The 13,008-nt window shown below is 39.4% G+C and overlaps 1 protein-coding gene across 1 annotated transcript in view; it reads left to right on the forward strand.

Moving 5' to 3' along the window:
- ZFAT (zinc finger and AT-hook domain containing) overlaps positions 1 to 13,008 on the forward strand; it is a 109,536-nt gene that overhangs the window by 67,621 nt on the left and 28,907 nt on the right. The window contains 1 exon segment of the mRNA XM_075211684.1: positions 11,467 to 11,605. Within this exon segment, the coding sequence (XP_075067785.1) occupies positions 11,467 to 11,605 (139 nt within the window).

A 13,008-nucleotide genomic window follows, 5' to 3' on the forward strand; every position in this document is an offset into this window, starting at 1 on the left:
AGGTTTAAATTCCCTACCACCTCAGTTGGAGGGTTATTCCACCTGTTTACTACTTTTTTCAGTAATTACAGTGTACCACTAATTTCACTGAACAAGCTACCCTCTGGTCTAAGTGTCTGTCCTCTTGTTCTAATACATATCTCTCCGTGGGATTATTTCCTCCTTAACCTTATTAAGAACCTTGATCTACGTGAAGGATTCTCTCACACCCAGCGCCTCCCTTCTCCACTCCAAGCTACACATACTGAGTATCTTTCACCTTTCCTGGTAAGTTGTGGGATGTAAAACATGCACCGTGCTAGCAGCCCTTGTTTGGTCATCTTTAATTTATGTCCTCTTGGAGATACGGCCTCCAGATCGTCGTACTCTCTTCTGGACTACAGATGTTCAGCGTTTTTCCAGCATTTGTAAAGATTGTTCTGTTAGATAAAGCTCTTCTGCTCATATCAGCAATGTAACCCTGCAGGAGAAGAATTGGTTCAGACAAGATGTAGACTATGTCAGTATGTTTGACCTGGAGTGTAATGTAAATGTGACTGACACGGTGTCAGTAACAGCACATGGACCGGTGTGATCTAATTGGGGCTGAACATCATGTTAGTATGTTAGAAAAACTGTTAAATGTGAAGAAGTGCATAGTGTGGTTCAGTCAGGAGAAATCGGTGGACTATCAAATAGTATGTACGACCAGTTGGCGCTGTGTGTGTGTGTGTGTGTATATATATATATATATATATATATATATATATATATATATATATCTATCTCCCCTTTCAAATTAGTTTATTTAAATTACATGCACTGAATAATCTCAATCAAGCATAATATTCTATCCTTTAAGGGGTACTACTTAGGATGAAAATCCTTGTTTTCTAGTAATATGGTGATTCCAGTGTATCTATATATTTCTATTTGAATTGTATTGCGCAATGAAACTGACCTATCGTTTTTGTAATAGGAATGTACAGTATCTTTTGTCAAGACTCCGTTAGGATAAACTGCTCATAACCAAGCTGAATCATATTGCGGATTTGTCCAATTAGCTCTGAATACTTCTACAAGTAGTATTGTTATCTTCCTACCAGCCAGTGATGTATAGTACGTATCACTGAGCGGGAAGTGTCCATTAAAAAAAGAATGAATTTCACCAACAGTACGTGTCTGTCTACATTCCTGCACAAGTATTACATACTGGTAATGTTCAAACATTTCCCATGTGTCTACATGTATATAATGTATCATGTATATATCATATTTATTATTGTTTATATCGCACTGTACAGAGAATATTTATCATTCATGGGCAGCATGGTGGCTCAGTGGTTAGCACTTCTGCCTCACAGCACTGGGGTCATTTGTTCGATTCCCAACCCGTGGGCCTTATCTGTGTGTAATTTGTATGTTCTCCCCGTGTTTGCACGGGTTTCCTCTGGGTGCTCCGGTTCCTCCCACACTCCAAAAACATACTAGTAGGTTAATCGGCTGCTGACAAAATTAACACTAGTCTGTGTGTATGTGCTGCAGGGAATTTAGACTGTAAGCTCTAATGGGGCAGGAGCTAAAGTGAAAGACAAATAATCTCTGCACACCGCTGCATAATTGGTGGCGCACTGAAAACTGGAGCACCCGGAGGACACCCACGCAAACACATGGAGAACATACAAACTCTACACAGATAGGGTCCTGGTTTTGAATCAAGCTCATGACACAAGTGCTGTAAGGCAGCAATGCTAACCACAGTGCTGCTCATGTCTATGTCATTTGGCCAATCGGGAACATTGTGGACCAGTGAACAGACAGATCTGTACATTATTCACCTTCCTGCGTTCAGCTGGATTAGCCACAGGTCTGCTCATGTTGCAGTTATACAGAGCCTGTGCGTCTATCGTTAGTCCTGACCATTAGTCAGTTTACATTTGTTTCTTAATGAACATGATGTTGTACAGCCCTAAAACTCCTCTCATGTTAAACAGAAATCTAAACACTCTGAATAGGAATTAAGCAAATAATTACAGATGATGAATAATTCAAATACATGCAGAGTTCACTTAAAGCCGGTGCAATATAAAGTATTTACATTGTTCTGCTTGTGCAGTTTTCTCATGCTTAATATAGGTATTTTCCATTATTTTCTATTCTAAATACAATACAGAGATTTTGTTAATAATCCTCATTTTTCTCTGGCAATAATGTGATCGTGGTGTGATTTTAGGTGGGTGTAAAGGGAATAGGATACTGTAGAGTGTTAAGTTTGGGCGGACAGCTCATTTAAACATATCAATCTCCCCGATCTGAATAACCTTGTAACAAAAGATTTGTTAATAACATATCTCTGTGTATATATAATCATATTTTGATGGTACTTTAGCATTGAAGCGCTTGCTGCATGTTCAATATATATATATATATATATATATATATATATATATATATATATATATAATGAACATGGAGAGAGTTATTTACTAAATATTCTGTATTTTACAAACCATTTTTCTCCTCCAGTTTCCAAGATTTACCTTCATGTTTGGAGCGGTAGAGGGTTAAATATTTCCTGTACAGATGAATGATCTTTTAAATTGGATCCTTTAATCCAAAGAGTTTTGAAATCCAGAAATTAAAAAAAAAAAAAAATTGGTAATGCTCAGGAATAGTTATACACACAGCTATAATTCTACATGGGACAGTGTCATATAACCTCCTTGAAATAAACTTCCTTTACTCCACAGGTGGTGGTTATTGTTTTTGTTTTATATAGCGCCAATATATTACGCAGCGTTATACAGAGAATACACCATCCTTCACATTCGTCCTTTGCCCCATCGGAGCTTACAATCTAAATTCCATACCACACAAATGCACACAAGCCAGTGTCAATATTTGTCAGCAACCAGTTAACCTATCGGTATCTTTTTGGAATAGGTTGCAAGAACAAATAGGTCTTAACGGTCTCCAGGCTTACTGGTTATTTAGTCCCTATTCCCGCTCCACCACATCGTTAGCATCCCGCAGTGTTTGTATATTTCTTGATACCCGTGTGTGGCGGGATCACTTATAAATAACTCATTGTATAAATTTATTTAAAGGAAACAGCGCAGGGAGCTAATTTATATCATTGCAACTGTACTGATTGTATTATATTGTGTGGCACTTTGTATAGGAAATGCATTAGTTTCTGAGGTATTGATTTGTAATTTCCGAGACAGGATTTCATGATTGGATCTGTATAACTTTTTTAAAGAAAGTCCCTCATGTTAATTAGACCTTTTCATCTCCGCTTCCAACACGTCTGTTTGGCCTGTATACACAGCAGGGGGGGGAGGGGGGGCACTGCCTCTCTGTCTGTGTGGCTTGTATCCTGCATCTCAGATCCTGTCCGAAAAATGCACACAGAAGGTTTTGGGATATAGCAGATTAGTGTAAACTTTATTAGCTTTGCATTACATTTAAAAACGGCGATACGGACACCCTGTGGCGCCTTTATAAATAAAAATTAATAATAATAAAAAAACATGTTTTGAAACATTGCATTTTCATACTAAAAATAACTCGGACTTCTTTGGGCCAGCAAAGGGTTCAGGGGGCTGGCTTATCCCCTGCTAGGTTGTGTCCAAATCTGTATAAAACAGCACTGGTTTGTACTGAAATGTATCACTATTGTTCCATCTGACTTTCTGATCACTGGTACCTTCAACCAGTGTGAACTGTCCTTGTCAGGACACTTAAGCTAAATAAACATCGCTTGCTTCAAGACCTGCTTGACAACTTCTTCCCTGCTGTAATTTCCTGTGACCTACCAACTCTAATTCGTTCCCGGCTGTTCTGAAGTTTGTACCAGCTTCTGGTACCACTACTCTGCCCACTACCTGGCAGCTCTGGCCAGTGTGATAGGCCAGGGGGGATCCATCCACAGCAACCCTAATCTATAGGAAGAGGTCAGGGGTACCAGCCCGGGTACACTCTCAGCATCAGTTACCCTAAAGGAACACGGTTCTGGATGCCGTTAAGGAGTCCAGTGGTGGCAGCATTGTAAGCCCCTCCTTTTACCGCGAGGGCGCAATTGGGATAAAGAAAGGGAACGGTGGCAAAGTAAGCCCAGAGAGAGTTGCATAGGCGGTCCATTCTGTCCCACCGTGCATTTACATTAGCTTAGGATGTTGCAGATATACCCAACATGACCAATAACTTGAGAGAAGAATTTCTAGTTAAGTTACAGCAAATTTGATGATGCAATTGGAGATATACTTGAAATGGCCATTCCTGTAGTGATTGTTAAATATTTTAAAAAATGTCATAAAATGACTTAATATGAAAGTGAACAAGTTCACTGGTCCGCTGCATTGCCCAGTGTGAATCCAGGATTTAGTTACAGCTTCGGATGAGTCTTAAGGGATTTTAGTAAGATACTGCATGGCTGCAATCTTAGGGTTCAGCCAACCAAATCCAGACTTCCTGTGATTGTACTGCACAGGTAACTAATCACTGCCAGCAGCTAATATTACAGATCACATTTATCCTAGAACCTTGCTGCTGAATTTAATATACAAATTAGGGTTCAAAGTCACCTAAATCTTATGTAAAATGATTAAATATTCAACCAAATCATAAAATATGGTGTTGATTAATCTGTAAACAAAATTGACCCAATATTCTGCCACTATGCAAAGTGTAGAGCTTTCAATGGTTTGGTTCTTTTTAAATCTGTGGTCCAGTCCAGAAATTGTATGGGGGGAGGTGGGTTTTACCTCTCCAGTGTTTAATTTGATAACCTCTAGGTTTTGTGTTCAGTTGACCGATCTGGCTACAGAATTCCGGATAATGCAAAACATACAATCTGAAAAGAACATCTATTGCTTCTTATTTATCCCATTGATGCACCAGGGTGTTAATCTCCGGACGCACTGTTGTGGGCAACCCTGAAGTTCTTCAGTGAGGTCGTCATTAGGGGTTCCTTAGAGGAGGGGTAGCCCCCGAGTCTAGTAAAAAGGCTGCTGAGCCAATGTTAATATAAGTAAGGTCATGCATTTGTTTGTAATAAATATATATATATATATATATATATATATATATATATATATATATATATCCTTTATCGTGACACTTATTGGTGATATAATCTGTAATAAAGCACACATTAAATATCCCTATAAGCATTGCAAGTTTTAAAATACAATTTCTCTTTACAATTGTGTGGTGGAACTAACTGTGTAAGATTAACACTAGGTGAAAGCAGAGATATTCGTATTTTCGCCCTGTCTTTTTTTCCCTATAAAATCCAAATTGGATAAAAGGATGTTTTCTGGACATGTTGCCAAAACAAATGCTGAATGTATAATTGCCTTGGGAAGACTACAAAATAATAAAGAAATCATAAAATAATTGCAAAGATGGATCTGTCTGCGCTGACTGGTATACTAGCTGCCTCTGTTTGCTAGCATACAACCTATCTATGTATGTACAGATGAACAAAACCTAATAATATATGCAAACAGATATGGCGCTTATACTCTATTAGATCTCAAAAAGAACACAAAAAAGGTAGTCCAGAATCTATACGTATTATTAGAGTCCCAAAAAAATGTCTTCAATGTTCATATGGTCTCAACAAAATTTGATCCCAAAGAGAGGGTGTTGTATATTCGAATATTGTTTTCCACCAATGTTCATACATATAAATAAGCAGAAAAAGATTGTGTTACTCCGTGTTCACTTATATTCTACTACGATCAAAAAAACCTTATAATGCCCGTGTGGTATAAAAGGTATTTAATTATCACCATGTGTGACCAGAAGTTCCCCGCTGAAAAATACACTTACACAGGAAGATATCTGTGATAAGTGAACACGTAGTAACACAATCTTTTTCTGCTTATTTATATGTATGAACATTGGTGGAAAACAATATCCGGATATACAACACCCTCTCTTTGGGATCAAATTTTGTTGAGACCATATGAACATTGAAGACATTTTTTTGGGACTCTAATAATACGTATAGATTCTGGACTACCTTTTTTGTGTTATTTTTGAGATCTAATAGAGTATAAGCGCCATATCTGTTTGCATATATTATTAGGTTTAAATAAAGAAATCATGTTATTCCTGGCTAAAGCGAGTTGAGGAAATAATGCAGACATTGGTCTGGTGATTTTGGGGGTATGTGGTCTGGATCTCAGACCCCACTCCCCCACAGCTCTGACATTCAGACAAGACGAAATAACAGTACAACCTCCTACCCAGTGGTGTCATGTATTAGTAGAACACATGTAAATGGGGTGACGCTGCTCTATTTTTCTATATTCCACCCAAGTTGGCTACATGGATATCGGTGCGGTGCCCACAAGCTCTCATTAACCGCTGCGTATTTGATATGCAGTGTTACTAGCATTGTTTATACCATCATATGATACTATAATGGTGTCATGCATGTCACAGATTACATACAAACCCCATACTGTTAGGACACGGCTATTTGATATGCATTTAGAACCAGACTAATAGAGGTCTTTTCCTTTCCCATAGAACTAGATATGTTCGGAGGTACTCGGATGCCCCCAGGAATTAACTCTATGGTAGTAGAAGGTTAACAGTATAACTGCGCAGGGCAGAGGAGCCGGATTACTGGAGGCAGGAACTGGGTACAGGCCAAGGTTGTGGATCAGTAGCGGACAGGAATGTCGAGGTATAGGGCAAAGGTCAGGGCTTGGTGCAAACACGGAGGAGGTCAAGGGCACAGGAGTTCAAGCAAGGTCCACAAAACAAGCTAAGGTCACAACAGGTAATCAGGTCACAGATAGCCAAGTATACAGAGGTACAGGTAAGCTGGTCAGCAATTCCTGCAACACACTGAGCGCTATAACTCACACGGAAGCTAAGCCCTCCCTGCCTTAAATACAAAAGTTGTCCAATCATGAGCCACGCAGCCAGCCTGTGGTAATCAGCCCCATGGGGAGCTTAATTACAATATTACTAATGTGCACGCGCCCGGCTGCCGCTCCTGCCGGGAGGCGGAGCTAATGAATGCTAGAAGAGCGTCCCGACCGTTGCCTAGCAGACAGTCGGGACGACAGCAGCAGAAGTGATGTCCCGGTCGTCATGACTATGGCTGGGGGCTTGGGGGCATCGCTGCAGTGGGGGTGACACATACAACATGCATTCTTTTCTTACTATACCATGCATGGACTCTCTCCAAGAATATGATATTAAAGTCATTTCATCTCATGACTAGTTTTCTGCAGTGATAAAGAATCCTATTTATAAGGCTATTTTTGTTCACAGGTTTTGCATTCCACAGGGTGATGTATTATTCATATGTTATAAGTGATCCCTGCAGGGACGAGTCCCCTGTGTCGGACTGACGTTGAGTCATTACATGAGGACATTTTGAAAACCTTACGTGAAACTTGTGCTGATTTGTTCTCTTTCACTACGATATAAGTCCTTCATTAAATCAGGCAGAATATGGCAGGGACGGTGTTATCCGTCAACTGCCATAAGATAAACTGTAAATCATTTTTACATTGATCAGCGCTTTACAGAGAATATTTAATCACTCCCAACAGTCCCAGGGCCCAGTGGAGTTCACAGTCATCGGCCAGTTAACTTATTACTGTGTTTTTGGAATGTTGGAGGAAACCCACACAAACACAGGGAGAACACACAAACTCCACACATATAGATAGGGTCCTGCTTGGAATTGAACCCATGACCCCGGCGCTGTGAGGCAGCAATACTAACCACTGTGGCACAATGCCATCGTTCATGCATTCACTTGATAAAAGTTGTCGGGATCATACTTGAGAATAGTTGATGTGTTTAAAAAGAAACAACTGACATTGTTAATTCTGAGGGAAAAACTGAAGTCCCAGTTTATAGTTTGTCTTTATGTATATACAGCGTGCTATAAAACTCACGCAGGATGTTTACTAAACTCTAACTCCAGCATTGTGCTTGCGGTGATGTCTCTAACTCAACAGAGGGAGTTGTCAGGCTACTAGCAGTGTCGCTTCTGATCCATCAGTCTAGACCCTGGAGACCGACTTGTCGATGATGCAAAATGACAACTGCCGTTTAGTGAATTGTTAGAGGGAGGGAATTGCAGGCTGTTAAATATTCCTAAAAGTACACATTATTGTTCCTTTCTAAACCACCATAGACTTGAGCTGGGTACACACTACAGAAAATTACTGCAGATGTGATTTCTGTAACGATGTTACCAACGACTGAAAATCCCGATGAGCAGATTCATGTATACACACACCTACATGATTTACCGTCAGATCTGTGATCTTCATCTGTCAAAACCATCTGCTGAACAGATTATGACTGTACACTCTACAGATACCTGTCTACGCTGCCAATCCTGAGTTGGTACACGCTTCCACATTTGCCCGACATTGTTCCATTGTTTGTGATTTTTCCAAAGTTTATAAAACGAAATCAAACGATACAATGTGCTTTGGTACGATAAACCATGGTCGTCGGAGCGTACACACAAATGCCATATCTGACCAAACCGCCTTTTATCGTGTGATTGGCTCAATAATTGTATGAAATTATTGTGTACCCTTAAGCCACGTAATTTAATTCGGTTCTACAGTCTGTCTTATGCTGCGGGTCTTTAAAAATTGTATTTGATAGCCAAATGCATTTTTAATTATGTCGTGGACTGCCAAATTCGCAGAGTAATACGGAACGCTGGACAGGACTACTGGTGCGGGTCAGCTCACAGCTGTGTCGGTGGCGTTCTGCAGCACATCGTATGCTGAGAACAGATGAAAGACATGGACACATAGAAATTAACGTGCCATTAGAGTGTTCCTAATGCTCAGGTTTACACCGTTACTATAGAAACCTCCGTACTTGGAGACGAGACGCGCTGAATAGGTTCCCGGCAGCGTGCATAATGCACCTGCAAACTGAATACCTGTCAGCAACACGTCTGAAAAGAAATGACAAATTGCAGCAAAGAAATAGTGACAGTTTACATAATCCTTAGATAATAGCAGCCAGCCAGCTGCCCGGTATCTAGAGCCAAAGCTTTGAATGAATTACCTACGAGGGGCTTGTCTCCGACTCGCAGTGCTAAAATACTGGTTGTAGGTTTATGGGGGGAGATACTGTCTAAACCTGTGGTTTTATTCCCCCTGGGGGAGTCCTCACACACTCCCGGATTTCAGTATGTTATCATCTGCGTGCAGATCGGCATTGTGGTCCCAGAGTTGAATATGACAAATTGCCTTCATTACAACTGCGAATAAATGGCAACTATTTTCTTACTATTAGTGTTTTTCACAATAGTTAATGGATTTAAATTTCTTCTTATATTTATTTTCATTACTTTTTTTTCAATAATATAGTTTAATGTGTGCTGTTATGGGCATACAAATAGCTTCCTTATAGAGGCACCAATGTTATACACTCATTTTCTATGTATTATAAAGAGAAAAACAGACACAATGAGGAATAACTACTTTATTTTAACTAAAAAGGAGAAATGTCCCCCACGACATAGATTGTCGTCATTCAAACAGGTTTTTACACACTAGATATACACATTTTTCTCAGCTTTGTCTCTTTTAGGACTTGATCAAATGGGATTTATTTTAAACAAGATTTTCATCCAGTTTATTATGTGGCTGATTTAGAGTTAGGAGCAAATTCGACCCCTGAGTGCAAAATTTGCACCTGGAAAATCCATTTTTTGCTGCAGGGGGAAACTGTAAAATGTACAAACTAATTTCGGGTTGTAAAATTTACTTTTATTGAAGGTTATTAGACAGCTACAAAATAAGTGTATTTTTACTGGTTTTTTTTTGTTTGTTTTAAATTATTGTAAAACTGCAAAAAATCTAAAGATAACTAATGACATGCCATTCATTTAACGTTTTTATAAATATTGTATTGCATAGTTGCCAACCTTTAGCGATCGGCCTCCGGGAGTTTCATTGTAGAGGGGGCGGGGCTCCGTGAATCGCATAATTTTGGCCCCGCCCCTGCGACGTAATGACGCAAACGCGTCATTTTAGCACGGGGGCCAAGCCAAAATGATGCGATTCCCGAAGAATCGCATCATGAAGGCTTCAAATCTGCCTACTTCACTAGGAAGTGGGTAGATGCGGGAGAATTGTCAGCTTTCCCGGGAGACCTACTCGGAATTCGGGAGTCTCCCGGGCATTCTGGGAGAGTTGGCAAGTATGTAGTATTGATAATACAAATTCGTATTTATGGACTTTATGGTTGGGGCTCCACATTCACTATTGTGGGCAGAGGTACAATCTACGAACCACTGTACGAACTATCAGAACAGTTTCGGCTACAAGTGGAATGGTCCAGATCAGTGATGGGCAACAGACTCCCCTCTGAGCCGTCACCTGCGGCCCCAGATCCTGTCTGCTTTATTGTCAGATGTGTTTGTTACAGCTTGTAACACTTGTATAAAATGTCTGCTGTTATGTTATTACAGATAGGTGTCTCTTTATTTCATTGAATGTATTATTTTAAATAATTACTGAGGTTAAGGGTAACGTGCGGCCCTTTTGTAGGTTAGAGGGCCGCCCATGTGGGCCCCGAAGTGTATCAGGTTGCCAATCACTAGTCTGGAAACATATTTCCAATCAAAAAGGAATAACTAAAATTCAGTTAATTTTTTATGGTCCATATACGGTTAATATGGAATAAAAAAATATATTTAACATTAGTTAACCAGCTGTCACTGTATTTCACATTTTGACAAGGAAAGTTAATGAATGCGGCATGGTTTTGGTGAGCGAGTCCGTGATTCAGTAAATGCCGCAATGATGATGGAAATGGAAGAAAACGACAAAATTCTTTTACGATTTGAAGATTTTACAGATGGGTTAGACTTCACTGCGCATTCTGTGGTGTCATGGCTAATCCTCATTCATTGTAAAGGACATTATAACCTTCTTGGTGACCTATTAGGTGGTGTCTGAAGTGGGGTCCAGATAGTGAAAGTTGGGGTTGTTGGATAGAGAGATCATCATCAACATTTATTTATATAGCGCCAGCAAATTCCGTCGCGCTTTATAATTGGGATGGTGAAAGGCTCCAGCCGATTATTTTTAAAATGGAAATGTTGTGTTTTAATTGCAATTTATATTTGAGAATGTGAGGTGGTGTTATAAACTCACTTTCTAAATTTATTATAAAGAGATATCGCAAGCTCTCAAATTGACTTTATTTTCACACCTGTTTTCTCTCTGTAATCGAATATTTAACACAACGACACAACCTGTTTTTTCCATTCTGATTGGTAAGTAAATTCAGGCATCCATAATGTTTCCACGGATATAATTTCAGGGCTAAGCTTTAATAAATGCATAATGTAATCTTGTATTAAGCAGACCTTTTGTTGAATATATTAAGTTTATCACTGTTTACAAGCTGTCCTCTGCATTCTGCATGGCACTCACGGACAGTATGTGTTTCTATATCTACTTGCAGCCATTCGGTTGTGCCTTATGCCATTATTCTTGCAATATCCCCGGGTCACTGAAGCGCCATTACAACAAGAAGCATCCTAACGAAGAGTGCGTGAACTCCGGGTCCGGAGAGATCTCTGCAGAAGCCCTCGTCCTCCAAGGTAAGGGGTCAGTTGTGTTACCTTTTATAAAGTGGTTGGACTGGTCACATGGTGCTAAGCTGAAAACATCAGTGCATTAGCAGTTCTAAAATAGAACACTTTAAAATGTTTTCCAACTAAAACCGAGGGTTATAAAGATTTTGGTTTACCTTATCCCACCCTATCCCCCACACCAGTCAACGTGATTTATTGTACTCGCACACAGCTGATGAATTATAGGGACTATTAAAAACAATTAATTATTATGCTGGAGGAATAATTGCATTATAATTGCAGAATTGGTCTGATAGCACTCTGCGTATAATAGCAAATTAATGAGTTTGAAAGTGGGTAGTTTTTCTGTAAGATATGTCTAAGTAACTTACCGCTAGCTTCCATATAGGTGTAACTGTCTGTCCATTTATAAATATTTGGATATATTTTGTAGATGCTAAGGAACTTTTAACATACCTCTGTGGCGGTCAAACTTCTTTAAACTCTAACTGGAGTGGTGGTATACTAGTAATAGTGGGGACTGCGCTATTTAAACTTTTTCCTAGGTGTTGAAACATCTGGCGCTATCACGGTCTCATAATTGCTTGGTGGAAGCTGCCATATTTCTGCACAAGTAAGCTCTCATGGGGATTAAGCTCCACCCACTTGAAACAAATAAACTTCTTCATCAGCTAAAGCCAGAACAGAACATAGCCAGTGTATTTGGTCCTTGGTGGACCTCTATATATCTGGCAGATACCAGAATGCCTGAGTGAATTAGATAGGACCAACATCAGGAACAATATTTATAGTATAGCCTGGATCAACAGACGTCTTCTTTGCTTCACAGTAAAACCTCACCTGTTTGTTGTTATAGCAAAACAAAACTGGTACTTATTACAGCCATATGTAAATACATACGTGCACTTTTATTACTGCAAGAGATGACTCTGATAATGTCTCTACGGCTGGCAATAACCCTGAAAGATCAAAGTGACTTCCTCATTGAGATCCATAATACATCAATCCTTCTATTTAAGTTGCTCGGCTCTGGAAATGAGATGGGTAATTATAGATTCATTTTGTTGCTTCTCGGTCATTTACATTTTTAAAGAACGAATTATGGATGTATGGATTAACATAGAAGCCTGGTTCCTCATCTTTCCACTAAAGCCATCTCCGCTAAGGTAGATTGCAGCCTATTGAAGACATTTAGAAGGGACATTTATTCTGGAGTATAGATTATTTTACTACTTTTGTTTTTATTACAAATATTCAGTAAAAAACATAAGCAACGCAAAATATTTCTAGATTAGTGTTGCCATGGAGAGATTTGTTAATAAACCATCTCTTAAGCATCATCCTACTCCTATATTACGCGCAAAGGAGGTTCCTGCCGAAATAAAGGAAAATCTTGTGTAAGTAATATA

The sequence above is a fragment of the Mixophyes fleayi genome, chromosome 5 (genome assembly GCF_038048845.1).
Source record: "Mixophyes fleayi isolate aMixFle1 chromosome 5, aMixFle1.hap1, whole genome shotgun sequence".
NCBI lineage: Eukaryota > Metazoa > Chordata > Amphibia > Anura > Limnodynastidae > Mixophyes > Mixophyes fleayi.